Source organism: Scardinius erythrophthalmus (assembly GCF_964197995.2).
Source record: "Scardinius erythrophthalmus genome assembly, chromosome: 4".
NCBI lineage: Eukaryota > Metazoa > Chordata > Actinopteri > Cypriniformes > Leuciscidae > Scardinius > Scardinius erythrophthalmus.
Genome location: NC_138224.1, coordinates 19452016 through 19476011, shown reverse-complemented (window position 1 = coordinate 19476011; position 23996 = coordinate 19452016). Strand labels below are relative to the sequence as shown.

Genomic DNA, 23996 nt, shown 5'->3' with positions numbered 1-23996 from the left:
AATGTGCAATTTAGTACACCATGTTCTTTACTGTGTAAATCTCACAAAGGTGATGTCATAATTCACACTGAAACAATAATATTAATAATATTTAAGAAATCTTATGACCATTCTAAATGTTTTGTAACATTATTGCCACATCAATTATGCACATTTTCTCCAAATCTCATAATCTTTTATATTGTCCAGTAGATGGCAGACACTTTCCTCTAGTCTGATGCATGTTTCTTAGTTGTACAGCAATACTTTAAAGCGATAGTTCACCCAAAAATGTTGTTCCAAACCTGTATGAATTCAAAAGAAGATATTTTAAAGAATGTTTGTAACCATACAGTTGTAAAACATACTATGGAAGTCAATGGGTGCTGCCAACAGTCTGGCTACAAGCATTCTTTAAAATATCTTCTTTTGAAAGAAATTCATACAGGTTTGGAACAACATTGTTGGGTGAACTATCCCTTTACATGTGCACAGAAGCCTATTCTTAGTGTGAAACTGCATTAAGTCACCAAAGACAAACACATATATATGTACATGTACTTTATTTCACAAATGAAATGCAAGATTGCCACTTTTGGAGTGAGGAAAAACTTGAACCTTTAGAAAAGGCAAAATTGGTGTTGAGGACAAACACATAGACAGTCTCAGCCATGGCCAAGACGATTGTTTGAGGGTCTTGATGTCATGCATATATGCATGGGGGGAAATTAATTAAGGATGGTAGACATAAAAACATACAATTCACACACAAAACGTTGTTATATCTAAGGTTTTGCTCTCTGGTCTTAGCCATTGACATTCTAAGTCTCATTAAAACATTTAACTGTAGTTGTAAAGTGCAACAGTCCTTACAAGGGAAAAGTGTTTAAGGCAAGTTAAACTGTAGCTTGTTACTTTTCCACAGTGTTAAGAGTTTAACTTAAAACCAGGTTTTGTGTTAAAGGACGAAGCAGTCTTGATGATTATTTGAGAAAATCTATAAATCAGCATTTGTTACTTTAATAAGGATCTGACAATAAGTGGTTTTATGTGAAGTGTTCAACAAGATGCTGGACTGAAAAACTTCTGTAAACATAAAGGAAATCCAATCACTATCAATTTCAGGCAGTTCAACAGCTTGAAATTGGTAACAAGTATATTAATTTAAAACTTTTAAAATGACTTTGAAGCATTAACCTTGTGATGGTCACAGTGGGGAAACACCAGCTGTGTGAGCAGAAACTGTCAAAGTTTGACAACATACCAGCTGCAATCCAGTCGGACGTCAGTATTAGCTTTGCTTTTTTCTTTTTGTAAGTAATGGTGTGAATCTCATGCACAGGTCATATTTCACCCCAAAAATCTAAATATGCATAGAGAAAAGGTTTTTTATTTTTGGTACCATTAAGATTTTGTGCATTATTTGCTTGATATTTACCCAAATTATGTGAAAAAAATTGCATTCTTATTACCCGCAATTCAAAATAAATAAAATCTTCAATACCCTAATGTGACAAAAATCTCATTGTCATTACCGCAATTCAAAATAAGTAAAACTGTTATTAGTGTAATGGTGGAAAAAAATTATTCCGTAATATGGAGGAAAAAAATGTTTTCTCATTACTGGAATAAAAATTTAAAAAATTAAATAAAAATTGTCAATAGTGTAAATAAAAAGAAAAATAACATCTCAATATCGCAATACAGAAAAAAATCGTATTTCTTTCCTTCTCTTTCTTTATATTTAAAGAAATATTAAAAGTTTATATTTTTTATAATTACTATACTGCAAAAAATATTTAGAAAATATTTATACATTGCATTGTACAATCATTGCTGATTTAAAAAATATATAATATATATATTTAGAATATATTGGAATTTTTCTCTGAATTGTGGTAACGAGAAGTTATTTTTCTGCATTACACTAAGGACAACTATTCATTTTGCATTGCGGTAATGAAAATGAGATTTGTTGGGGGAAATGTCGTAAAACTATCATTAAAAATGTCAATGCACAAAATCTAAAATGGGCTGAATTTTCTTAATGTAATTTTTTTATTTCCTTTTAATTTTGGGGTCAAATATGACCCAGACATGTTCTTGATGGGCAGTTATGACCTGACTTTTTAGGCATTTTAAGAACTTGTGGTTATTTCGTGTGGGACCTCTGTTACAGTGAATAAAACTGGGACGGCCAAGGACATGTAGTTTTGCACATTTATGAGTTCATGTTAGAGTGTGTTTAAGTTTTTATTCTGTTATTTTGAGTACTAGCGTGTGCCAGTCTGTACCTGAGGACTGTCATGAGGAGAGTGGACATGGGATGTCACATGAAAACATAAATTCCTCAACACACACGCACACAAATATACATACTTTAAAACAGAGACGCACACACACCAGTTACATCCAATGATGTCTGTGACCTGAAATCAAGCTCAATAAATACGAACAAAAAGATTTGAATAAATATCCTCCTTGTTCAGTCCCCCTCGGTTTCTCTCGTCTGCTGTGACGTCACTTCCCCTTCCTCCTCCGAGTCCCCGTAGGTGCATTCCTGCATGTGTGTGAACGTATGCGAGCGAGCTGCTACCTGGGCGGCCAGGGCCGAGCTGAAACTGAGCGCTTGCGAGCCATGCAGTTCAGTCAATCTGTCGATCACAGACAGGGTGGGCACTCGGGGTGTGAGTGGGTGTGTCCCATCGTGCTCGTCGTCTACGAGTCCGTCTGATTGGAAGAGATGCGTTTCCTCTGCGGTTTCCTCAGTGGCGTCTTTAGCTGCCCCAGTTACATCAGAATCACCACAGCAAAACTCAATCACAGAATCTTTCTCTCCTTCTTCCGCCCCACTCAGAATTTCAGTCTGCGGCTCGCTTTCATTCTCCTCTGCTTGTTGGGAGACGTGGTTAACTGTGGTAGTCATGGACTCCACTGAAATATGCGGCTCTAAAGAGTTTGTGTCTGTTTCTGATGTGTCCTTAGCAAACGGAGCCAGAGCAGCTAGACGGACAAAAAAAAATACATTGAAAAGGGATTTAGTGTTGGGAAAGACAAACAAAAAAGGTACAAGTAATTGACTGTAGTTAAGAGAAGCTAAGCTAACTGCACTAAATATCTTGGCAATCTTACCTTTCATGTAGTGTGCGCTGTTTGTGAATGTAAAAGGTCAGCAAAGTTTCAATGATCAAAGTGCACGAATCAAAATGGAATTGTCTCCTAAAAGAATGAACCGATTTTGATCTGAAAACTTACTGCACGAACCTGCGTAGGTTTTTCAAATTTGCATAATGCCAGCCCATGGTTTTCATTGGCTGCCAGCACACAAAGTCTACTCTGACCCGCCCTCAAACACTGTATCTGTAGCTGAGGCCTGGAAGAGTTTGGTTTTTGTGTTGACAACGTGTCGAGAAGAAGCTATTTCTTTCCAGTGTTTCGTTATCGGACTCATGTTCGAATTCATATGGTAAAACCGCCCCCATCATTGCTGTTCATATCACTGTGTATCAAGCGCTGAGGAAGAGCTGAAATTCAGTTATGGTAATAGCATTTCATTTCTGACATGTGCTGTAAGCGGTAGACCAATCACAACAGACTGGGCCATCTGACCAATAGGAGCAGAGTAGGCTCTCCGAAAGGAGGGGTTCAGAGAGTCTGAATCCTTTATCGTACTCAGATTCTGTGAGAAAAGAAGTGATGCTGCAATGTATATTGAGAAAATGAATATTTTTTGACGCATGTAAACCTATTGTAGGAATTTAGGAAACATCCAAAATAGCATTAGTCAAAATATAAAATAATACTAAAATAACAGATTAAAATAAATATATGAAGTATGTAAAGGTAGGGTAGGCAATTTTCCAGTAGCACCTCACTGCAGTACACGGGATCCAGGGGGCGGAGTTGGATCCAGATATAAGGGGTGGAGATTGGTAGGTTTAGGAGTGGGTTTAGGAATCAGGGGGTGGAGATGGGTAGGTTTAGGGGTGGGTTTAGGGATCAGGGGGAGGAGATGGGTAGGTTTAGGGGTGGGTTTAGGGATCAGGGGGTGGAGATGGGTAGGTTTAGGGGTGGGTTTAGGGATCAGGGGGTGGAGATGGGTAGGTTTAGGGGTGGGTTTAGGGATCAGGGGGTGGAGATGGGTAGGTTTAGGGGTGGGTTTAGGGATCAGGGGGTGGAGATGGGTAGGTTTAGGGGTTAGTTTAGGAATCAGGGGGTGGAGATGGGCAGGTTTAGGAGTGGGTTTAGGAATCAGGGGGTGGAGATGGGTAGGTTTAGGGGTTAGGGTTAGAAATCAGGGGGTGGAGATGGGTAGGTTTAGGGGTGGGTTTAGGAATCAGGGGGTGGAGATGGGTAGGTTTAGGGGTGGGTTTAGGGATCAGGGGGTGGAGATGGGTTACGGTTAGGGGTGGGTTTAGGAATCAGTGGGTGGAGATGGGTAGGTTTAGGGGTGGGTTTAGGAATCAGTGGGTGGAGATGGGTAGGTTTAGGGGTGGGTTTAGGGATCAGGGGGTGGAGATGGGTAGGTTTAGGGGTGGGTTTAGGAATCAGGGGGTGGAGATGGGTAGGTTTAGGAGTGGGTTTAGGAATCAGGGGGTGGAGATGGGTAGGTTTAGGGGTTAGGGTTAGGAATCAGGGGGTGGAGATGGGTAGGTTTAGGGGTGGGTTTAGGAATCAGGGGGTTTAGGGTTAGGGTTAGGTTTAGGGGTGGGTTTAGGGATCAGGGGGTGGAGATGGGTAGGTTTAGGGGTGGGTTTAGGGATCAGTGGGTGGAGATGGGTAGGTTTAGATATATGTAAGGTCCAGATCCAACTCCTCCCCCTGGATTTCATGTTCTGCAGTGAGGACCATTCTAGCAATAGCAAGCTAGCTTTGAAAGCATAAGATCCTGGTTGCTAAAAGTATCGGTTTTATTTGATAGCCATTCAAAAGTAACTGTGTAAAAGAAATCATTTATTTTTCAAGCAAAATATTTGCATCTCAAATTTTTAATTATATAATAGTCGACATTTTGCAAGTGACCAATTTTCCTTAAGTGTGAAAGGAAATTTAACGTCATATAACACAGTTTTGAGTGAAGGGTTTTGAACCCGTTCACTAAAATGAAACATTACATGAACTCGCTAAAACAGTTAAATTCACTTAAAATCAATCTGCCTTCATAACGTTTTTTATGACAGAGAGGAATACTATAATATAGTTAAACATTAAATTCTGTTGTAGTATGACAGAACCAAGCGTGTGTGTAGTATGACAGAACCAAGAGTGTGTGTGTGTGCATGTAGTACCCTGATCACTGAACAGCAGAAGCTTGCGTTTGTCTCTCTCTCCATCTGACGTTCGGATTCCCAGGACGGATTTCAGCTCGAGTAAAACGCGCCTCGACTCCTCCCGTTCATGACGTTGGCGTTCCTGCTCCCATGGCGACAGCATGTCGACGGCCCCTCTCCACTCCGTCTCAGAGTCCGAGTCCGAGACATATGCTTCCAGTTCCTGGCCAAGAAAAGCAACTTTATGAATCCCAGCTATAACCTCAAAATTCATTGTTTATGAATATCGTTGCATATCCGCTAATAACAACACTGAAATCTTAGCAGTTTGTTTTGCTTCGGTCCACAAATTACATCTGTGAAATTCTGTTGAGGACAACCAAGCACTATACTTACAAACAATAAGCAAATGAACTAGATTTAGACAAAAATATGAGTGGTGCTTGTTTGTCATGCCTGAAGTTTATGGCTTTTATGGGTCTATGAGAAATAAGATCTGTACACAACAAAGAAAAGGGAAAAAAATCTAGTTTAAAATGTATGTGCCAAATTCTGACTACAAATGTAGTCTTTGTATTCATGTTGGTTGGTAATAACTTCTTAATTATTATTTTAAATAAATAAATAATATATTTCAAGGAAAAAGTGTTTTTAAGTACATGAATTCATTAATAAATCAATCAAATCAAATCAATGAATTGATTCAGAGATGTTGTGATTCAGAAAAAAATATAATAATATTATTAAAAATAATAACAAAGATACCAAAATACTTTTTCTTTTTGAAGAATTTATTTCATTATTTGAGTTTTTTTTTCTTCATTATGAGCGTTCAATTAAAAGCATTACAGCGGTATCAAAAAAATAATTTTAAACAAATTTTAGAGAACAAATCATAGAAGTGTATTCAAGTCATTGTATGTATGAATTTAATTTTTATTCTATAGATAAAATGAGCGTAAGACAATCAGACAAACACACAGAGACAGGACAGACACAAAACACACACACACACACACACACACTCAGAAACAGACAGACACAGAGAGACAGACACACACAAAACAGGACAGACATACAAAAAATACACACACAGACAGACAGACACAGACAAGCACACACATACGCACAAACAGACAAACACACACAGACAGACAGACAGACACACACACACACACACACACACACACACACACACACAGAGTACCTGTTCCTCAGGGACAGGGTCTCTGTCCTGTATGTGTGTAATGGGGGCGGCAGGAGGGAGATCTGGGGCATCTGTTTCCTCTGGCTGATCTGAACTCTCTGAGGAACACACACAAATACACAGTATCCTGCTAATGTGTCTCCTTTCAACACACACAAAAAAGACATGGGACAAATTCAGTTTCTGGATTCATGACGCACTAAAATCTATGGGAATCAAATGTCGCTTTATGTGGTAATGTTGTTATTGTGAAGTTCAGCCCAATTACGACAAATAGCACATATTATAACTTAAAAGACACAAAATTAAAAAAAACTAAAATAGTGTGGGGATTTAGACATAACAACTTTACAATGTGCATAATGAAATATAAAAAAAATATATTTATATATATATATATATATTTCTTTTAAAAATATGAAGTGGAAAACAGTAAACAAATAAAAAGGTCCCTGAAAACTTCTCAAAGGATTAAATCTTTGCCATAATCTATGACAATTAAATGTCCGACGTCTGTATGTCATATTTAATTATCCTATTTTTGATCTGCTGCAAACTGTGTTGCCTTCAGAAATGCATTACTGGATCTTGCGCAGAGTAATGAAGTTATTCTGTTAAAAATAACTCCTGTTGTTTGGCACACGCGTGTAGACATGCAAAAATGCATGAAAGAACTGCACAGCTGAACTTTGACCTCCCTACAGTAAAAGCACCAGCCCCGAGGAGGGTCATCATATGAAGCTGGGGAACAATGACGTCATCTACTTGTGCATTGTGGCCTAATTCTGTAAAGGACATCACCCACCACATCCCTCTCTTTCTCTCTCTCTGTCTTTTTTTACCCTACTACTTCCCTAAAGATCCCTAAAAATAAATTAAGGGAGGGAAATCAGTCGAATAAGGAACTCTAAAAATACTCCTAAGACACACGCTGTTACCACACAAAGCCTGACGCATCTATTATATGGTGAGGACGTCATTTCGAGAGCTCATACACACATATATGGTCATGCTACAGGCCCTCTGGAATAATTGATTGTGATTAGCCAATTCTTTGTTTTACTGGTCAATTGTGTTTTTTTAATAATAACTACATGACTGATAATGACCAGGTGACTGTACAATATCCCTTTTATAATACTCATTTTAGGGCTGGGTGATATGGCCAAAAAATTTATCACAATGAAAATGTTTCATCTAAGTCGTACATAAGTATTATCACGATAAATGTCAAATCTATGACAGTTAATTGTGGCTTTAAACTACTTGTCATAATAAGAATAATTCAATATGAAGATACCACATTTCCTGCCATAATATCATGGTGAAGTTCAAGGGTGGATTGGCATAGTGGTGCATAAACATCATATCGAACACTTATCAAACTTTTGTTATCATTTTATCAAGGAAAATTATATTGCAATAATTACTGTTATAGTTCTAGCGCCCAGTCCTAATACACTATTATCTTGCGGTAAAAATTTTTTATACCAAATTATGTATTAATGATATTGTCAAGAATATTTAAATCACTTTCAGCTTTTTATAAAACTATTAGGCTAAAGTAAATAAATTAATAACTTAAAGTCAAAGTGTTCAATTTGTAGCTTTAACACGGGTCAAATTTAACCCGTATTTGAAGAATCTGTTATTATCTCTTACCACTGACATTTTCTTAGACTTTAACAGGTTTTATGTAAACATATAAGTCAAAATAAAATAAAATAATAAAAAAAAGTCATATTTAAATTGTGGCAGCCCCTGGTCATTGAATAATAAAAAATAAAAAATTAAATAAAAAACAAATTATATGACAGTGAGTACAGAATTTTTTGGGAGAACTACTCCCGAAAGAGGGACCTTTTGCACGACTGTCCCAAAATCATGAATTTTTGGTAATGTAAAATGTCTCAAAATTAACCGATCTTTTTTTTTTTTGGACTATACTAAAAAATGAAATGAAATATTCACAAAAAATGTTCAGAAAAATTAATTCGTATGAAATAAAACTAACAAAAAAGTGGTTAATTCAAATTGCGCAGTAGCAGAGCGCTGTGATTGGTTGAGAGGGTGACCTCTGACCTGGGGGGCTGGAGACCCGTCGTAGCATGCGGTCGACCTGCGAGAGTGTGTCGTCCCAGCAGCAGGTGCTGGCCTGCATGTGTGGCTGCAGCAGATGCAGACGCTCCCTCAGCTCCTGATATCCCGCGCACGTCATCTCCTCCGTCTCTTTCGCAACCATTAACTTTTCCAAATCGTCCTCCAGAATTATGACCCTAGGAGAAATTAAACCGTCGAGATAAAATAGTGTTTACTAGGATACTATGATGGTTTGTGCACCCTAGGTAAAGTTTTCAGTGTATTCAGTATGATATGAAATGAGTAAATCAATTGCCACTGTGTCAGACGATCTTATATTTTGGTGAATTTTATAATATTAAAAAAGTATTTTTTTTTTAGAAAATGATTAATTTCAACAATTTTGTCATTTTAAAATAATAATAAAAAACAACAACAATAATAACCAAGTAGTACATACTCGTTTAGGAGTGTTTTCAGGTGAAGTTGTAAACTGCGGACAGACGTGTGCAGGGAATTGAGCTCTCTACACTTCTGTTGAGCCCGTCCGTTTCTTCCCGCGGGCAGCGACTGGTGGTGCGTCTCGAAGTAGCGGTGGAAATCGAAGCTGCGCTGAAGATCACCAAGGCAACTGGTTAGGGTGCGATGGAGAGAGTCGGTAATCAAAGGGACGCTGCTGTACGTGAGGGGGCGGGGCCTGGAGTCTAGCTCCTCCCTCCCCGGAGACAGCAGAAGAGCCAATCGCCGGAAAAACTCTGAGCTCTGCCCGACCCACAGCTGGAACAACGTCTGCAAACCAACCAATGTTTACTGAGGAGACTCATGTGATGTGTTATTTACAACAACAATAGGGCTGGGCAATATATTGAATATAGGTCGCTATGAAAAGAAGCATTACGAATATTGTAACGTTTTTAATGGGCCTTTTATTTGACCGTTAGCTTTCCTAAACATGCTGTGGAATAGATTTTTCCCTCTTCTATGTGTCCCGACTCACAGAAATCACAGCAGAGTCAGTTCTTTTAAACTGTCCATTTCAATAATTTAATCTGAATAATAATTCAACAACGTCATGAATAAAAAATATTCATGAAAGTCCCAGCACACCATTTAATGTGATTTTAAATGTTTCATGAAAAATATATGTAGTTAAATATGGGAATTTATTAATTAAAATATTGCTACATAAATACATATATACACATTATTATTGTGTGTGTGTGTGTGTGTGTGTCTTTATTGACTGAAAAACCTGCCTCTATTATTTTAAATGCATGTTTACTGTAATTTAATAAATATATACTTGGAAACAACTGCTGCTTTGTCCAAATATGTATAAAAAAACACAGAAAAAATATTTGAATTTGAATCATCACTGTGCTTTTAAATCTTTAATGAAAATATATATGCAATTAAATATGTTGTACTGCTTATAAGTAAATAAATTTAAAAAAGAAAAAAAAAAAACGTTTGACAAATTTCACAGAAAATACATACATATCCAGATGTATTTACAGATAAAAATCAAGATGAGTTTACAGATTAATATCAAGATCACCATCTTTACAAGATATATGTGGTCAAAACACAGAAAATGATCGAGCTATAAGTTCAACTATATTGCCCGGACCAATGTATCAATACAAAAGTTTCAGTACCTTGAGTGCAGGCAGGCTGTAATCATTGGTCAGTTCTTGTGCTTGCTCATCTGAAAGATGCTCCACCCCCAGACCGAGACCAAGCTCTCTGATCGGCACGGTGGACACGTAGTTGGTGACATTGTCAATCTCTGAGTTCAGTGGAAATGTAAAACATAGTCAAGGACTTCACCACTAAGAATCCAAGAGAATTAAATATTAAGAAATCGTAATATAAAAGCAACGGGTCGCTGCGCTGCTGTTGGATCAGGATATGATTTGAGCATGATGCACGTGGCGATGCGGGAGGCTCGGAACGCGCAGCGAAGACTCTGATAGGCTGCTTTCCGTAGACCAATCAGCTGCTGACTCCGAAGTTGTCCCGCCCTGTTAAAGGGACAGGCGCCACTCACCCTGTCGAGTAAACTTGACAAGTGAAATGTGATCCAACTGTGCAGACGTCCGAGAACCATCAGGGCAGACAAACATCACATACAACACATATAATACTACTAGACTGACACTATGTAACAAAAATAACACAAATATCGACAAACTAATACACCTACACCACCTTTCAAAAGTTTGAGGTCTGTAAGATTTTTACATTTTTGAAAGAAGTATCTTATGCTCACCAAGGCTGCGTCTATTTAATCAGAAATATAGTTAGAGACTAATTAATATATAGTAATTAGTAAATATAAAATTGTGAAATATTACATTATTACATATTAATCTAAAATAAGTGTTCTACTTTAATATTTTAAATGGATGGCAAAGCTCCAACCCTGATCAAACTAGCTTTCAAGCCGAGATTATCATATTATTGTGAGATATGAGGGTTCGTGACTCTACCATTGGAAAGTGTTATGGCTAACCACATGTGTTTTGATAACCAATCACATTACTGCTTTGGGCTGTCGATTCATTAAATGATCAGCCATTTCCTCACAAAAGTGGTTTATTCAGCGTACTGAAGCCTTTCCTCCATAGACATTCATTAAAAAAAACGTCCTCTTGTTTCTTTCCCTGCGAACTGCAGCGTTAGCAGACGTTGTGCTTTTTTCGGCTAAGGTTGCAGGCTTGCCTTCAAGTGGGTTTGTTTCTAGTTATCCTGAAGACCTTGGCTAGCTTGTTCAGGTGTGTTTGATCAGGGTTGGAGATTCACTCTGCATGAAAGTGGATCTCGAGGGCCAGAGTTGAGAATCCCTGATTTAATGAGTACAACGGTTCATTTGTGTTTATCTTACTGACCCCAAACTTTTGAACAGTTGTGTATATTACTATCTAGTTATTATCTACTGAAAGACAAATTACATTCAACATGAAAGCAAACTAAATACACACATACATTATTAAATCTAGCTATATTTAAACACACAAACAGACATAACAGATGTTCATTTATATAGAGGAAATGAGCACATGCCAGTAACTCACATGCAGGATATAGTGTGTAGAAAATATAAATTATGAAGGCACAAACCATGAATCAAACCAGTTTTACTCAGGGCCGAAAATTAACACTTGCCAAGCGCCTAATGCGAGTAAAAATAACTGTTGGCGACTTTAAGTACAGTATGTGTACAGTATGTATCATTATACTGGATCCATGCGTGCATTAGGTCTTAAAGGGTTAGTTCACCCAAAAATGAAAATTATGTCATTAATGACTCACCCGCATTTCGTTCCAAGCCCGTAAGACCTCCGTTCATCTTCGGAACACAGTTTAAGATATTTTAGATTTAGTCCGAGAGCTTTCTGTTCCTCCATTGAAAGTCAATGGACGGCATACTGTCCATGTCCAGAAAGGCAGTACAGACATCATCAAAGTAGTCTATGTGACATCAGTGGCTCAATCTTAAGTTTATCAAGCGACGAGAATACTTTTTCTGCGCAAAAAGTAAACAAAAATAACGACTTTATTCCACTATTCATTTCCTTCTCTCTGGGCCTCAAGTGAGTTCACGTAGTGTTTTTGCGTAGCGCGTCTGTTGCTTGATAAACTTAAGATTGAGCCACTGATGTCACATGGACTACTTTGATGATGTCTGTATTGCCTTTCTGCACGTAAACGAACAGTATGCTGTCCATTGACTTTCAATGGAGGAACAGAAAGCTCTCGGACTAAATCTAAAATATCTTAAACTGTGTTCTGAAGATGAACGGAGGTCTTACGGGCTTGGAACAACATGAGGGTGAGTCATTAATGACATAATTTTCATTTTTGGGTGAACTAACCCTTTAAAGTGACAGCATCCTAATAATCCTACTGCTGTCTGCTTTTTTAATGTTAATTAATCAACAAAGGACAACGAAAAGGAAACAAATTACCCTCTGCTCTTGACTGAATAACTTGTTTACCTTTAATAAGGATTAATCTAAGTTTAATTTATACAGTGAAGACTATGCAGTAAATTTCTGTACCTGAAAACCTACAAAACCTACATGAAAAGCACTGTTTATTTCATGTTTACTTGTCTTTAATAAGGTTTTCAATTTATATTAGTAAGACAAGCAGTTTTAGCTGTCGTATCGAAATTGTAAAAGAGAATTGTGAATTTTCACTGGTATCTAAAATGTTGGCGTCATAACAGCCTGTTTTTGCAAAAACAGTTTAATGGCAGGTACATTTTTTTAAGTCACCGGCCATTGGCAGGATTAGCAAAAAGTTAGTTTTAGGCCCTGGTTTTACCCACTTAAATTTATACTGCATTTTTAATATTATCAGTTTTTTTTAAAGAGAGTTTAAAATGTCTAATTTTGTCAGATCTAAAATTAGATGAGACTCAAGCTCATATTTGAACTAAAAATGACGAACATTCAAAACTATATAGATAATGAGTCCTGCAAAATTGGAACTGCTTCTCCCAAGCAAGTAATAACACTTTTTTAAATGCAGAAACTAAGCCATCATAAAATTTAAATAAAATAAAATAAAGTGTGGAATATTCTGGATTCTAAAATACTTTTTCCAATCTCAGGTTAATGTCCATACTGTAGAGTCAACTATAAATATGCCATTCCTAAATATGTGTTTTGCTCTGTTTGTTTGACTGATCATAGACCGGAGTGTTTGGGAAAGCTATTTCAGGAAAAAGATTCACAGAAAATTGCACACTTCAGCTTTAAACAACTATAAAACTGCATTACATGCAAAACTACTGCACAACACAAAGAATCAATTTCACATTTACACACACAAAACAAAATCTAAAGACACTGCAGACATGAACAGACATAAAGTGGAAGGGTCTGTGTGTGTGTGTTGTGAAACTTACAGTGTGAATCCTCGTGAGATGACCTCTGTCTCCTGCATGAGACGCAGAGATTTGCGAGAGAGACTGGTCAGCGCTCGGCTGTTGTTCACCAAACCCTCTAGCTGGACGGCCAGAGACTGGACGCGGCGCTGAAGAACCGCCTTGTGCCATAGAGACATACCGCGACAGGCACACATAACACACATCAGGACTGCACACAACCACAGAGCCAGCTCGCGGTCAGGGTACGAAAAGCGTAGACCCAGCAGGACGGCTAGCAGCCCGACCAAAACGGACACGTCCCTGTGACAAAGAAACACATCAGTGACATATCAGCTTGATAACGGTACGAGGTTTTTGATGGCATTGATGTGGCTGTGTACCATAGAGAGGGAGGCGAGAGGTAGCATGGCGCTGGGACAGCAGTGCTGGCACTGGGGCAGACAGTATCAGTGGAGCCCAGAGAGAGCACACTCGGATCCAGAAGCTCGATCAGCTCGACGTCCTCCTGCAACAGCACATCCTGAGACAACAGACAGCGCAGAGAATACTGGCGGAAGGCAGCGTCCTGCGGGAGAACAAACACAGTTGAACACAATCACTCTGCGGCTGAAAATCAATCTAATTATCGGATCATCATAGCAACACTGCCTTGCAGCAATACTGGGATTCTGTACGGTACGCACAACAAGACAAGATCTCGGTCTCTGAATCTCTGAATTTTAAAATAATGTGATTAATATCAGTTAGCCTAGATCCCATAGAGTTGGAATCATTTAAAACTTAATTTGAAGAAAAAAGGAAAAAAAATAAAAATAAATTATATATATATATATATATATATATTAAATACACTTTATAGTTATACAGAAATCAGCTTTAATTCAGAAATTTATTTTAAATGTATCTTTATTTATTTATAAACAAAAAATGGTTTTACTTATAATTGTTTTATTTAGAAATATATTTTAAATATTAAAACAAATAAAAACTATTTTTATTTATTTGCCAATATATTTAGAATTATTTAGATAAAAAATATATTTATACATGTTTAAAAATGTAGTTAAAAATAGATTACTAAATATTACTTTTAAATTTAATCTTAAAAATCTGCCAATTGCTTTTATTTTATTATTTACATTTTTCATCAATAAAAAAAATATTTTGAAATATAAACCATTCATTTTAAATCGTTAATTTTCATATTTTTTTATGTAAAGCACATGTTGTGATCAAGGTAGACATGATTTTTTTTTTTTGCAACTATTCTCCCACAAATATTAAAGGAACACTCCACCGTTTTTTGAAATAGGGCTTATTCACCGTCTTTCCTACATTTAGATAGGTGGGCAAACGACTCTCATCCTCACGTCCTCAGGCTGTTGAGCGATCGCAACCTCCTCCTCTTGTCGTTCTATTTCCAAAGCACGCAGCTCCTCTTCTGAAAACTCTGGTTCACAGAGGTATGGTTCTGGCTCTTGACTGTCTGAGAAGTCACCGCCATCCACCAACAAATCCGCCATGTTCATCGCCTTTCACTATGTCTACTGTAGGAAAAATAGCCGGCTACTATTCACGCTGGTATGTTGACGGAAGTTGGGGGATTTCAGGTGTTGTGTGATATCTCTGCGCCCAAGTAGCAGTGCTTCGCCTGTGCTTCCCCCCAATATAGTCCCAAGTCAATATCTGCCTATGAAATCGCCTAGTGTTAATCTGCCTTGCTATGTGTACTCGTTGTGAATACGCAGGCCACAAGAAGTAATTTGTTTTTTGTATCACTTTTACTCATGACATGCTAGCTGGCAACAAAGGATTCCATTCATTATGCTAAGCTAAGCTATCGGCGGCGCTGCCAAACTAAAACAATGCATGCACTGAGACAAAAATGCATTTACCCACCTATCTAAATGTGGGTGAGACGGTGAATAAGCCCTATTTCAAAAAACGGTAGTGTTCCTTTAATGTGATTATGCATATTTTACACATGATTCAAATCCAGGTTAAGTTGGTAAAGTTGCACACTGTCAAAACGCTGTAAAAGGCATGAGATACTGGCTTAGCCCTGTTCCTCTGCGACACTACTGAAGGAAAGACAAGCAGAAAGAGAAGGAGCTTCATTCTCACCAGCTGCTGCTCCTGCCAACAGGTGGCGCTGTCTCGATGCAGAGGACTCAGACTGCGCAGGGCATCAACCAGCCTCCAAACACCACCCTTCTGCAAAATACACACAGATAAATGCATACGGCACACTAGATTTAAGAAGACAAAAGCAGGTCAAGTTGCTAAATACTGAATAAGTGTTGATATGTAAATACGGGCGGTCATATGTTAATGAGCTAATGGTTGTGATGTCATAGAAGTGACCATTTTTAAATTCTTTGGATGGATAGGAGAGAAAGCTTTTGTGTGTGCACGTATGCAAGTCCATATTGACACACTGTTGTGTCATTTGAAATATGTTAATACTTTTCTTCATCAAGAATGCATTAAGCTGATCAAAAGTGACAGTTAAGACATTTATAATGTTACAAAACATCCTTATTTCAAATAAATGCTGTTCTTCTGAATTTTTTAAACTATTCATCAACAAATCCTGAAAAAAGTTTTCACTAAAAAAAGTTTAATCTAAGTTTTCACTAAAACATTAAGCAGCACAACTGTTTTTAACATTGATAATAATAAGAAATGTTTATTGAGCAGCAAATTAGCATATTATAATGATTCATGATCATGTGACACTGAAGACTAGAGTAGTGATGCTGAAAATTCAGCTTTGCGTCACAGGAATAAATTACATTTTAAAATATAAATCAAATATAAAACAGCTACTTTACATAGTAATATTATTTCACAATTACTGTTATACTGTATTTTTAATCAAATAAATGCAGCCTTAGTGAGCATTGGAGACTCATATTTAGCTTTATTAAAAGTCAGATGCTGGAGTGTTTATCATGTCCTCTTGAGTAACACAGACCGACTATTGATTCCTGTCTGGGTCATGAATCATGATCACACAAACCACACGTCTGGGGGGTTTATTATTTTAGCCTACATACTAAACATCCCGTCGTAAATTTGAAACAAACACAGACTTGAAATCTTAAAATCTCAGAACAAGTGTGTAGTTTTGGGAAAGTATATTGGTCATTCACGCTCACACTGAGAGGTTTTCACTGTTTTGTCTTCTTTTCTTTCTTCGTGTCTTTAGTATTCCACTGCTGTAGGACTCACATTCTAGATGCTTTGACTGTGTGTCAGACAACTGAAGAATAGAACGAGACTGTGTGTGTGTGTGTGTGTGTGTGTGTGTGTGTGTGTGTGTGTGTGTGTGTGTGTGTGTGTGTGTGTGTGTGGTGACGTCACAGACTGGGAACACAAACAGGGACAGCCTGAACCGTGTAAACTTAAGACAATATGATGCTCTCTGTGAAAACTTTCCAAACAAATTATAAAATAAAGTGTGTATGTGCACACAAACAAAATTGTATTCTGCCAAAGGAATGAGCCCCGTTCACACACACTGAGTGGAATTTCATCACATTTCCAAACAAGACTGGACAATTCTTCAGCCATTCATCACTTCCAGTTCCTGAGGTGACCATGAGACCGGCCTTCACCGTTTCACACGGATGACTGTTGTGACGGGATCCAAACACACTTCATTTTTTCAAACACTTACTCAGCACATGCTTTATCTAACTGAGACTAGGGAGTGTGTGTGTTTCACTTTTTAAGAATTTAACAACAAAAAATGATTTTGAGGTATAAAAAAATATTTTCGGATACATTTTAGATCTAGGATTCTGGTTAAAAGTGAACATGAAAGATGCAGGTGAAATTGTAACAGTTTGTGAATTAAATTCATGAACATTTTGAATCTTTAAAATGTGTAAAAATATAAATGATATATAGATAAAATGAATTATAAAGTAGACTAACACCGATGGTAAAGATATAGTTCTAAAAATCGATTTGGAATAGCAGAGTCCTCACTACAACTATAATGATAACAGCACAGAGAAACGATATCGTTGGAATCTCATTCACAGCAATTTCTTCCAGCCAAGGAACGATAAAAACATTGACAGCCAATCAGAATCCATCCTCTTGATCCGAGCTTGAGCGCTTAAAGTGACAGAGCACGCGCTTAGAATAAACAGAACGATATCATCTGCTAGTGTGGATGCTAATATACAGTAGTTATCGTTCTTCCTTTAGACTTTTGTTTTAAAAATTACATTATTCCAGACAATTAAAAGAATTAGTAACATATAAAAGGTGAAAACTAACTAGTCAAATTTAAAGGAGCTGTATGTAAGAAATGTATTTCAATTAATCATAAAATGGCCCTGATATGTCACTAGACATTAAGAAATCATGTTCATTTCAAATACTTATATCACTGACAACAGTATTCCGGCCAGGATATTGTCATTTTAAAAGTGAAGTTGCAGCCCTCAACTGATGTTGATGTTGTCATGTTGTGTTTTGGCTTGATGCCCCACCCTCCACCTATCTACCAATCACGAATTCAGTAGTGTTTCGGCATCCGGGTTGCCAGCTCTGCTCTAGATACCACAGCTGCAGCTACAAACGTATCAGCCTACGTTCCTGCTGGATCCTGTAGCCTATCTGGCAACCTCGAGTCAGGGGGAAGAGGGAGGGGATACACCGCTCTACAGTAATTTGAAAGTGACTGCAGTACCAGTTTTGGCCACAATCTTACATACAGTTAAAGGTCCCGTATTATGCCCCTTTTCACAAGATGTAAAATAAGTCTCTGATGTCCCCAGAGTGTGTATGTGAAGTTTCAGCTCAAAATACCCAACAGATCATTTTTTACAGCATGTTTAAATTGTCATTTTTTGGGGCTCAGAAAAACACGCTGTTTTAGTGTGTGCCCTTTAAATGCAAATAAGCTGCTGCTGGACGACCCAGGGGGCGGAGCTTCATGAGCTCGCGCTCAGTCTCTCAGGACAATTTCATCTCACGGAATGATGATAATATCAGAAACTCTCAGTAACGGTGTTCATTTCGAGTCGGACAATAATGCCTACAGAGTCAGAGTGCTGTATAGAGATGAAACAGGTATAGTTTAGTAGGTTATTAGAACGTATTTGTCATCTGCTTGTATGTATCCATTATTTATTAATAGCCTACAAGTCTGCTGTCTGAATGATGATCAAACATATACTGATGAGTTTAATAAAGTTTATTGTACATCACACAGAAGATGAAGCGTCAGTTTTACTTCAGAAAATCACCGTAAGAGCTGAGTAAACAGTAAGTTATTAGAAGTGCGCAAATACATAAACGAATTTCGGTAGAGTTGAGGGAGCATTCCTGTGGGCGGAGGTTAGTCAAAAAACGGTTTTAATGAAGTCATTAAAGAAGGAAGTAGAGGGATGTAGTCCAAACGGGCCGCTCGATGTAGTCGACTTATGTTAAATAAAATATCTCGCTTGGCATTGAACTTTGAGCTTTATCATTTTACAGATATTATTTATACTCTAATAACAACATTACACACTAACTAAAGTTTGAAACATGGGATCACGAAGAACGGGACCTTTAAGGCAATGATATTAAATAAAGATCTTATTTTGATACACAGTGAATTCATATAATTTATTTTTCAAGCGCTACTAAAATTGCCTACAATAACAATATAACTTGTTCTATTAAATTTAATAATACGATCTAGAATTTCTCATTATAAGTCTGTTACACATTTCTTATGCCAAAAGATGGTAATTACATTTGTAGTAGTTTGGGTTATGAATAAAAAAAAAAAAAAAAAAAAAAATTAACTGCATTTTTTTATTAAATACATATTATGCACAGTTTTCTTAAACTACCTGTAAAATTTCAAGCCGATTCAAAGTTTACCTAAAAATGAAAATTCTGTCACACTTGACTCAATTTGAAACCTGTATGGTTCAGTTCTAAAACACAAAAGGAAAAGTTTTACAGAATGTGTAAGCTGAATGTGAACTGGCTGTAAGTTATAGAAGCAACAAAATAGAAGCATCATAAAAGCATTTTAAAAGTAGTTTTAAAAGTATTCTAAGCCTTCAGAAGCTATACAATAACTTTGTGAAAGAAGCTGAAAGAAATCGCGATTAAATTATATTGTTTGCACTTTTTTTATTGGATACAGAATATTCAGTATTGGATCATTCTGTTTCAATTTCAATGTGCGTTTCAAAAGCTGTTTTGGTTACGAAACAACATTCAGATTAGCATCTAATCCGCTTCTGTTTGTTCAAACAACACAGCAAGTTATGAAAAAAAAAAAAAGTAAATTCTTCCTATTTAATTTAACACCACACAGACTAGGGTCCTTAGAGGTTGTAGTCTGCTACCGTACGGTTTGCGTATTGGAAAGGTAAGTGCTGACACTCACTTTGTGAGACGGGAGGATATCCTGAGGAAACGGTGCCTCCTCTCCGCCAGCGCTGGACTCCTCCTCCTGAGAAACGGGAGAACATGCCTCAAAATCTGTGTGTCCTAGATCCTGCAAGTACTGGAACAGCGGAGAGTTCTGGAGGGGCGAAAAAGACGCAACTCTAAATAAACATGGGTCAATGACAACTGAGGATGTCCAAGATGATGAGAAGAAAGACTCCTCTTTACTTTGGTTTTTGAAGAACATTTACACATTTTTCAACAGAAGTTTTGAAAAATGTCAATTGGTGCAACCATCAAGTAAAAAAATAAGATTTTAAATACATCCTGAATATCTGAATCCTAAAGCATTTTCAAACATGTGTTCGAGGTAAGTTGGTTGAAATGGTCTAAAACATGTTAATTTTCTATGTATTGTTATGAAATAATAATAATAAATTACGCCAAAATAAAGAATATTTTAATTCCAGCACTTTTTCATCAGTGCAATCTCATGACAAGTACACCACATACCAAATTCTTTCCTGCATGGAATTTATTTTCATAGGACACAAACTTTGATTTGACAAAGGGTTTCCAAAAATGAATTATATTTAAACCCAAAACTTAAGGGATAATATTTGAATCCGTTATTATTTAAAAAGCATTTCCGCCTTTTTCCATTATGACCACAGGACAGTTATGCCACCCTGACATTTTGACAAAAGATATTATCAAATATGGAATCAAAATTTCATGTGCCCTCATAATGTTTAATCAAAATAACTTCCTCTTGCTCTCTTCTCTGATGACATGTTTACTGGCGTAAGGGCGGGACAACCTGTCACTCACATGACATCACAGCAATAACAAACTACAACCATCCAATCAACTCTCGATGAACAAAATCAAGACCTGCCCTACATTTTTTCTTGTTTGAGAAGCAGTTTAACTCGGATATACGTCACAATAGGGAAGAACTTCCATTTCATGCTGACTTAATAGATTTACTGCAGAACACTGAGATATATATATATTTGACCAATTCAGGATTGGTATTCAGTTAACGAATAATTGGTATTCAATTCAGTTCCTGAGCAGCAGAACACATGGAAGAAACACAATGTGATGAACAAATAAGTGAAAACAACATAGAGAGGAAGGGAGGAGAGAGAACAAAAGAGGAGTCATGATTCCGATATCTCTCTCAGGAAATTAAGGGTTGTGCTCTCCCAGAAGAGAAACACCAGAAACAACATGCTTTCCTGCTCCTTTCCCTCGCTTACCTCTCGCACATCTCTCGCTCTAGTCTTAGATCTTCTCAAACGCAACATCGCTCAACGAAGGATGTAGATCCGACACTCTCGTAGGTCGCAATTCCCAACCAGAGATCCGGAATCACTGGCTCATTTCCACTGCTTAGCATTGCCACTGGATTTGAGTTGCTAAAGAGGTTTAAAATTCTCATATTCTTATTTCAGTCAAATCCTGCAGTGAGGTAGCCTGCCACCCGTCATGAACTTTGGATCTTTTTGCTCTAAAGCTCATTTGCAGTGAGAGGAATCGGTTGGCGGGTGTTTATTGATGTGAGAGAGCAGCTAAACTGGCCTGAGGCGAAAGACACAATTTTAGGTCACCAAATGAGAGCAAACTGAATCAGACTGTTTTTGTTTTGAAGCCTGGATAGTACGTGATGATATACAACAGATACAACGCTTTAAATGCATGACCCAAATCTGACCAGCACAACATATACCAACAACTGCCCAAAATACACATAACAGGAGGATTTCCACAAATTCTGACCAATTCACTTCCACAGCCTTTCCCAGTCGTTCACATGTTTGTTTGGTTTTATGTAGAAATTTCTTGATGATGAAATTAGGTTCACCGGCATGAAGACAAAAATGTACTCTAACTACTGAAATTCTCAATAAGATTTTGTTTCCAATACACCCCCCCCCCCCCTTTTATGAACAAAAAAAATATATATATGTATAGTTAGAAGAATGATCAAAAACAGCTTAAGTGCCCACGAATTATTATTATTTTTTTAATTCTCAAATTAGCATCTTTTGTGCTCCACTATTCCTCAATGGGAATTTCCAGAATTTTAATAAAAAAATTAACAATTATGCATATGGGGATTAATATCTGCAGTGATGTACTGGTGTATTTATGTTTTTATATATATATATTATATATATGAACATAAATACACCAGTACATCACTACAAATATTAATCCCCAGTAAACAATTTTGTATTGTTGTATAAACTGAATGTTATGTATTAATATAAATATTTTAAGATTTGAGTACAGTAAATTTAGTCGGCTGGATGTATAGCCAACTAATTTCATGTTCCCCAATGAGGAATAATAATTAATTTCTGTATGTTTTAACTTTAACATGTCAGAAATATCCTACTACATCCACTTTTTATTCTGGCCACAAACAGCATTAGGACCATCTACTTTCTATTCATAACTTTCAAGAAGTGGATGTTCGATTCGTAAAAGAATTGTTGCGCATATATATATATATATATATATATATATATATATATATATATATGCAGATGAGCCAAAACATTGGTCACAGGTGAAGTGAATACCATTGATCATCTCTTAACAAGACCACATATTTTTATGAATATATGATAAATAAATATATATAATTTCAATGGATAATGTATAAATATAGTGTACAACAGGTGATCATTTTGTTTCATCAATTTTGTCTACATCTTATTTGCAATTATGTATATTTGCATTATATCGGGCTGGCTACCCTGCTCTTCATTATTGGTCATCTAAAAATGTGCTCTTTATTGAAGTCTTTCAAGTATTTTTTTTTTTTTTTAACAGAATTGTAAGTAGCTGATCCAGGAAAAACAAGTAGTTACAGTCTTACTCCACAATTATTCTGTATGACCGTTTGCTCAACTGTAATGTATTCTAACCATTGCCACAAACAGATTAAATGAAAAGAGGTCTAATCTAGATCAATGCATATATGACAGCATGGTTTCCCTGGTGACGTTGATCTGACATTCCCAATCTTGACTCCTAAAGGCGGATCAGGGACACACATGCTTTGATGCACAATGCTCTTAATTCAGTTTAAAGAGACTAAAACTAAACAGACCACGTAGACAGAGAAAAAAAAGAAAAAGAAAAAGAAACAGTCTACATTTACACTCTGGCTGTGTCTCAAACCCTAGTGAGGTACCTTCCTAAACTGTGTCTCAAAACACCTATCTAGACAGCATTTTCAAACACCATAGTAACAAAACCAAATGAGCTACAAGCACAGACAGCATTTTGAGGGAATTTTAGTCACAAAAAATAATGGACACCAATATCTAAATCCTTATTGAACTGCCAATCTAGATAATATTATTGGCCATCGTAAAGTATCTAGACAACATTGCAACCTAGTGCTTGACGCGCCTATGATGCCCAGAAATGCTATGTAAGTAGTCAGCTCACTATGTTTTACAGTCTCTGACCCTGTTCATACAAAATTTACGTCTCCTAACGTGTTGTATTATATGAAAACAGGAGGCAGGCCTACTTTACAACACGGTTTACACTTAATTAAACCCAAAGTGCTTAATAAGCATCTCCAAGTCATTGTTGAGGTGCATGGGGAGGAGTGTTGTACGTGCTAAGTGCAGGCTGCTAACTGCACATCATCTAAGACAGATATTAGAGCAGCTGTTGTATGTCTGGATCAGAGACTTACCTCGAACACAACTTCTTCATCAAAATCCTCAGTCATAGCTCTCCGCCATATGTGTTCATCAGTTGCGCATGCTGGGATGGAAATTACAGGAGACGTCTGTGTAGCTTCTGCTGAATGCGCAGAGACATGCCATGACTTGAACTACAATTCCCATGATTCATAGCTATTCTTCTTCTTCTTCTATTTGACGACGGCTCGCAAAATGTATGCCTACATGACGACATCTACTGGGCTTTTGGTCTTGATTCATTTCATCGTTAAAGGGATAGTTCACTCGAAAATGAACATTTCAAGGAAAGTCTGTTCACTCGGCGGGCCATTTTTGCAACGCCTCCGGGCAGCTATTTCGGGCATCCAAGACCATGTCCAATCTATTTGAATGGGGGAATCCGGAAATCTAGAAAACTGCTTGCTGAACTCACA

The 23996-nt window shown here is 37.1% G+C and overlaps 1 protein-coding gene across 2 annotated transcripts; it reads right to left on the bottom strand.

Annotated features, from left to right (window-relative positions):
- Positions 1 to 530: 530 nt before the first annotated feature.
- Positions 531 to 23743, bottom strand: vezt (vezatin, adherens junctions transmembrane protein). 2 transcript variants are annotated; one of them, XM_081363824.1, is made up of 12 exons: positions 23574 to 23743; positions 19845 to 19982; positions 15560 to 15649; positions 13816 to 14000; positions 13454 to 13735; positions 10449 to 10586; positions 10194 to 10341; positions 8996 to 9324; positions 8539 to 8732; positions 6457 to 6554; positions 5268 to 5472; positions 531 to 2982 (listed from the first exon to the last, which is right to left on the bottom strand). In XM_081363824.1, the coding sequence occupies exons 1-12, from the start codon at positions 23607 to 23609 to the stop codon at positions 2465 to 2467; spliced, it is 2361 nt and encodes a 786-aa protein (XP_081219950.1). In that variant the 5' UTR covers positions 23610 to 23743; the 3' UTR covers positions 531 to 2464. The 2 variants fall into 2 exon arrangements, with proteins under 2 accessions (XP_081219950.1, XP_081219949.1); XM_081363823.1 differs by having other exon boundaries at positions 2056 to 2982; positions 10449 to 10598.
- Between the last annotated feature and the right edge of the window lie 253 nt (positions 23744 to 23996).

Bases quoted from the DNA above. Each gene is read 5' to 3' on its own strand.
- vezt (XM_081363823.1), bottom strand. From the start codon at position 23,609: ATGACTGAGGATTTTGATGAAGAAGTTGTGTTCGAG. The intron at 19,983-23,573 runs GTAAGTCTCTGA...TCGCCCCTCCAG, and splicing joins ATGAAGAAGTTGTGTTCGAG to AACTCTCCGCTGTTCCAGTA. The intron at 8,733-8,995 runs GTATGTACTACT...AATTTCTCCTAG, and splicing joins CTGAAAACACTCCTAAACGA to GGTCATAATTCTGGAGGACG.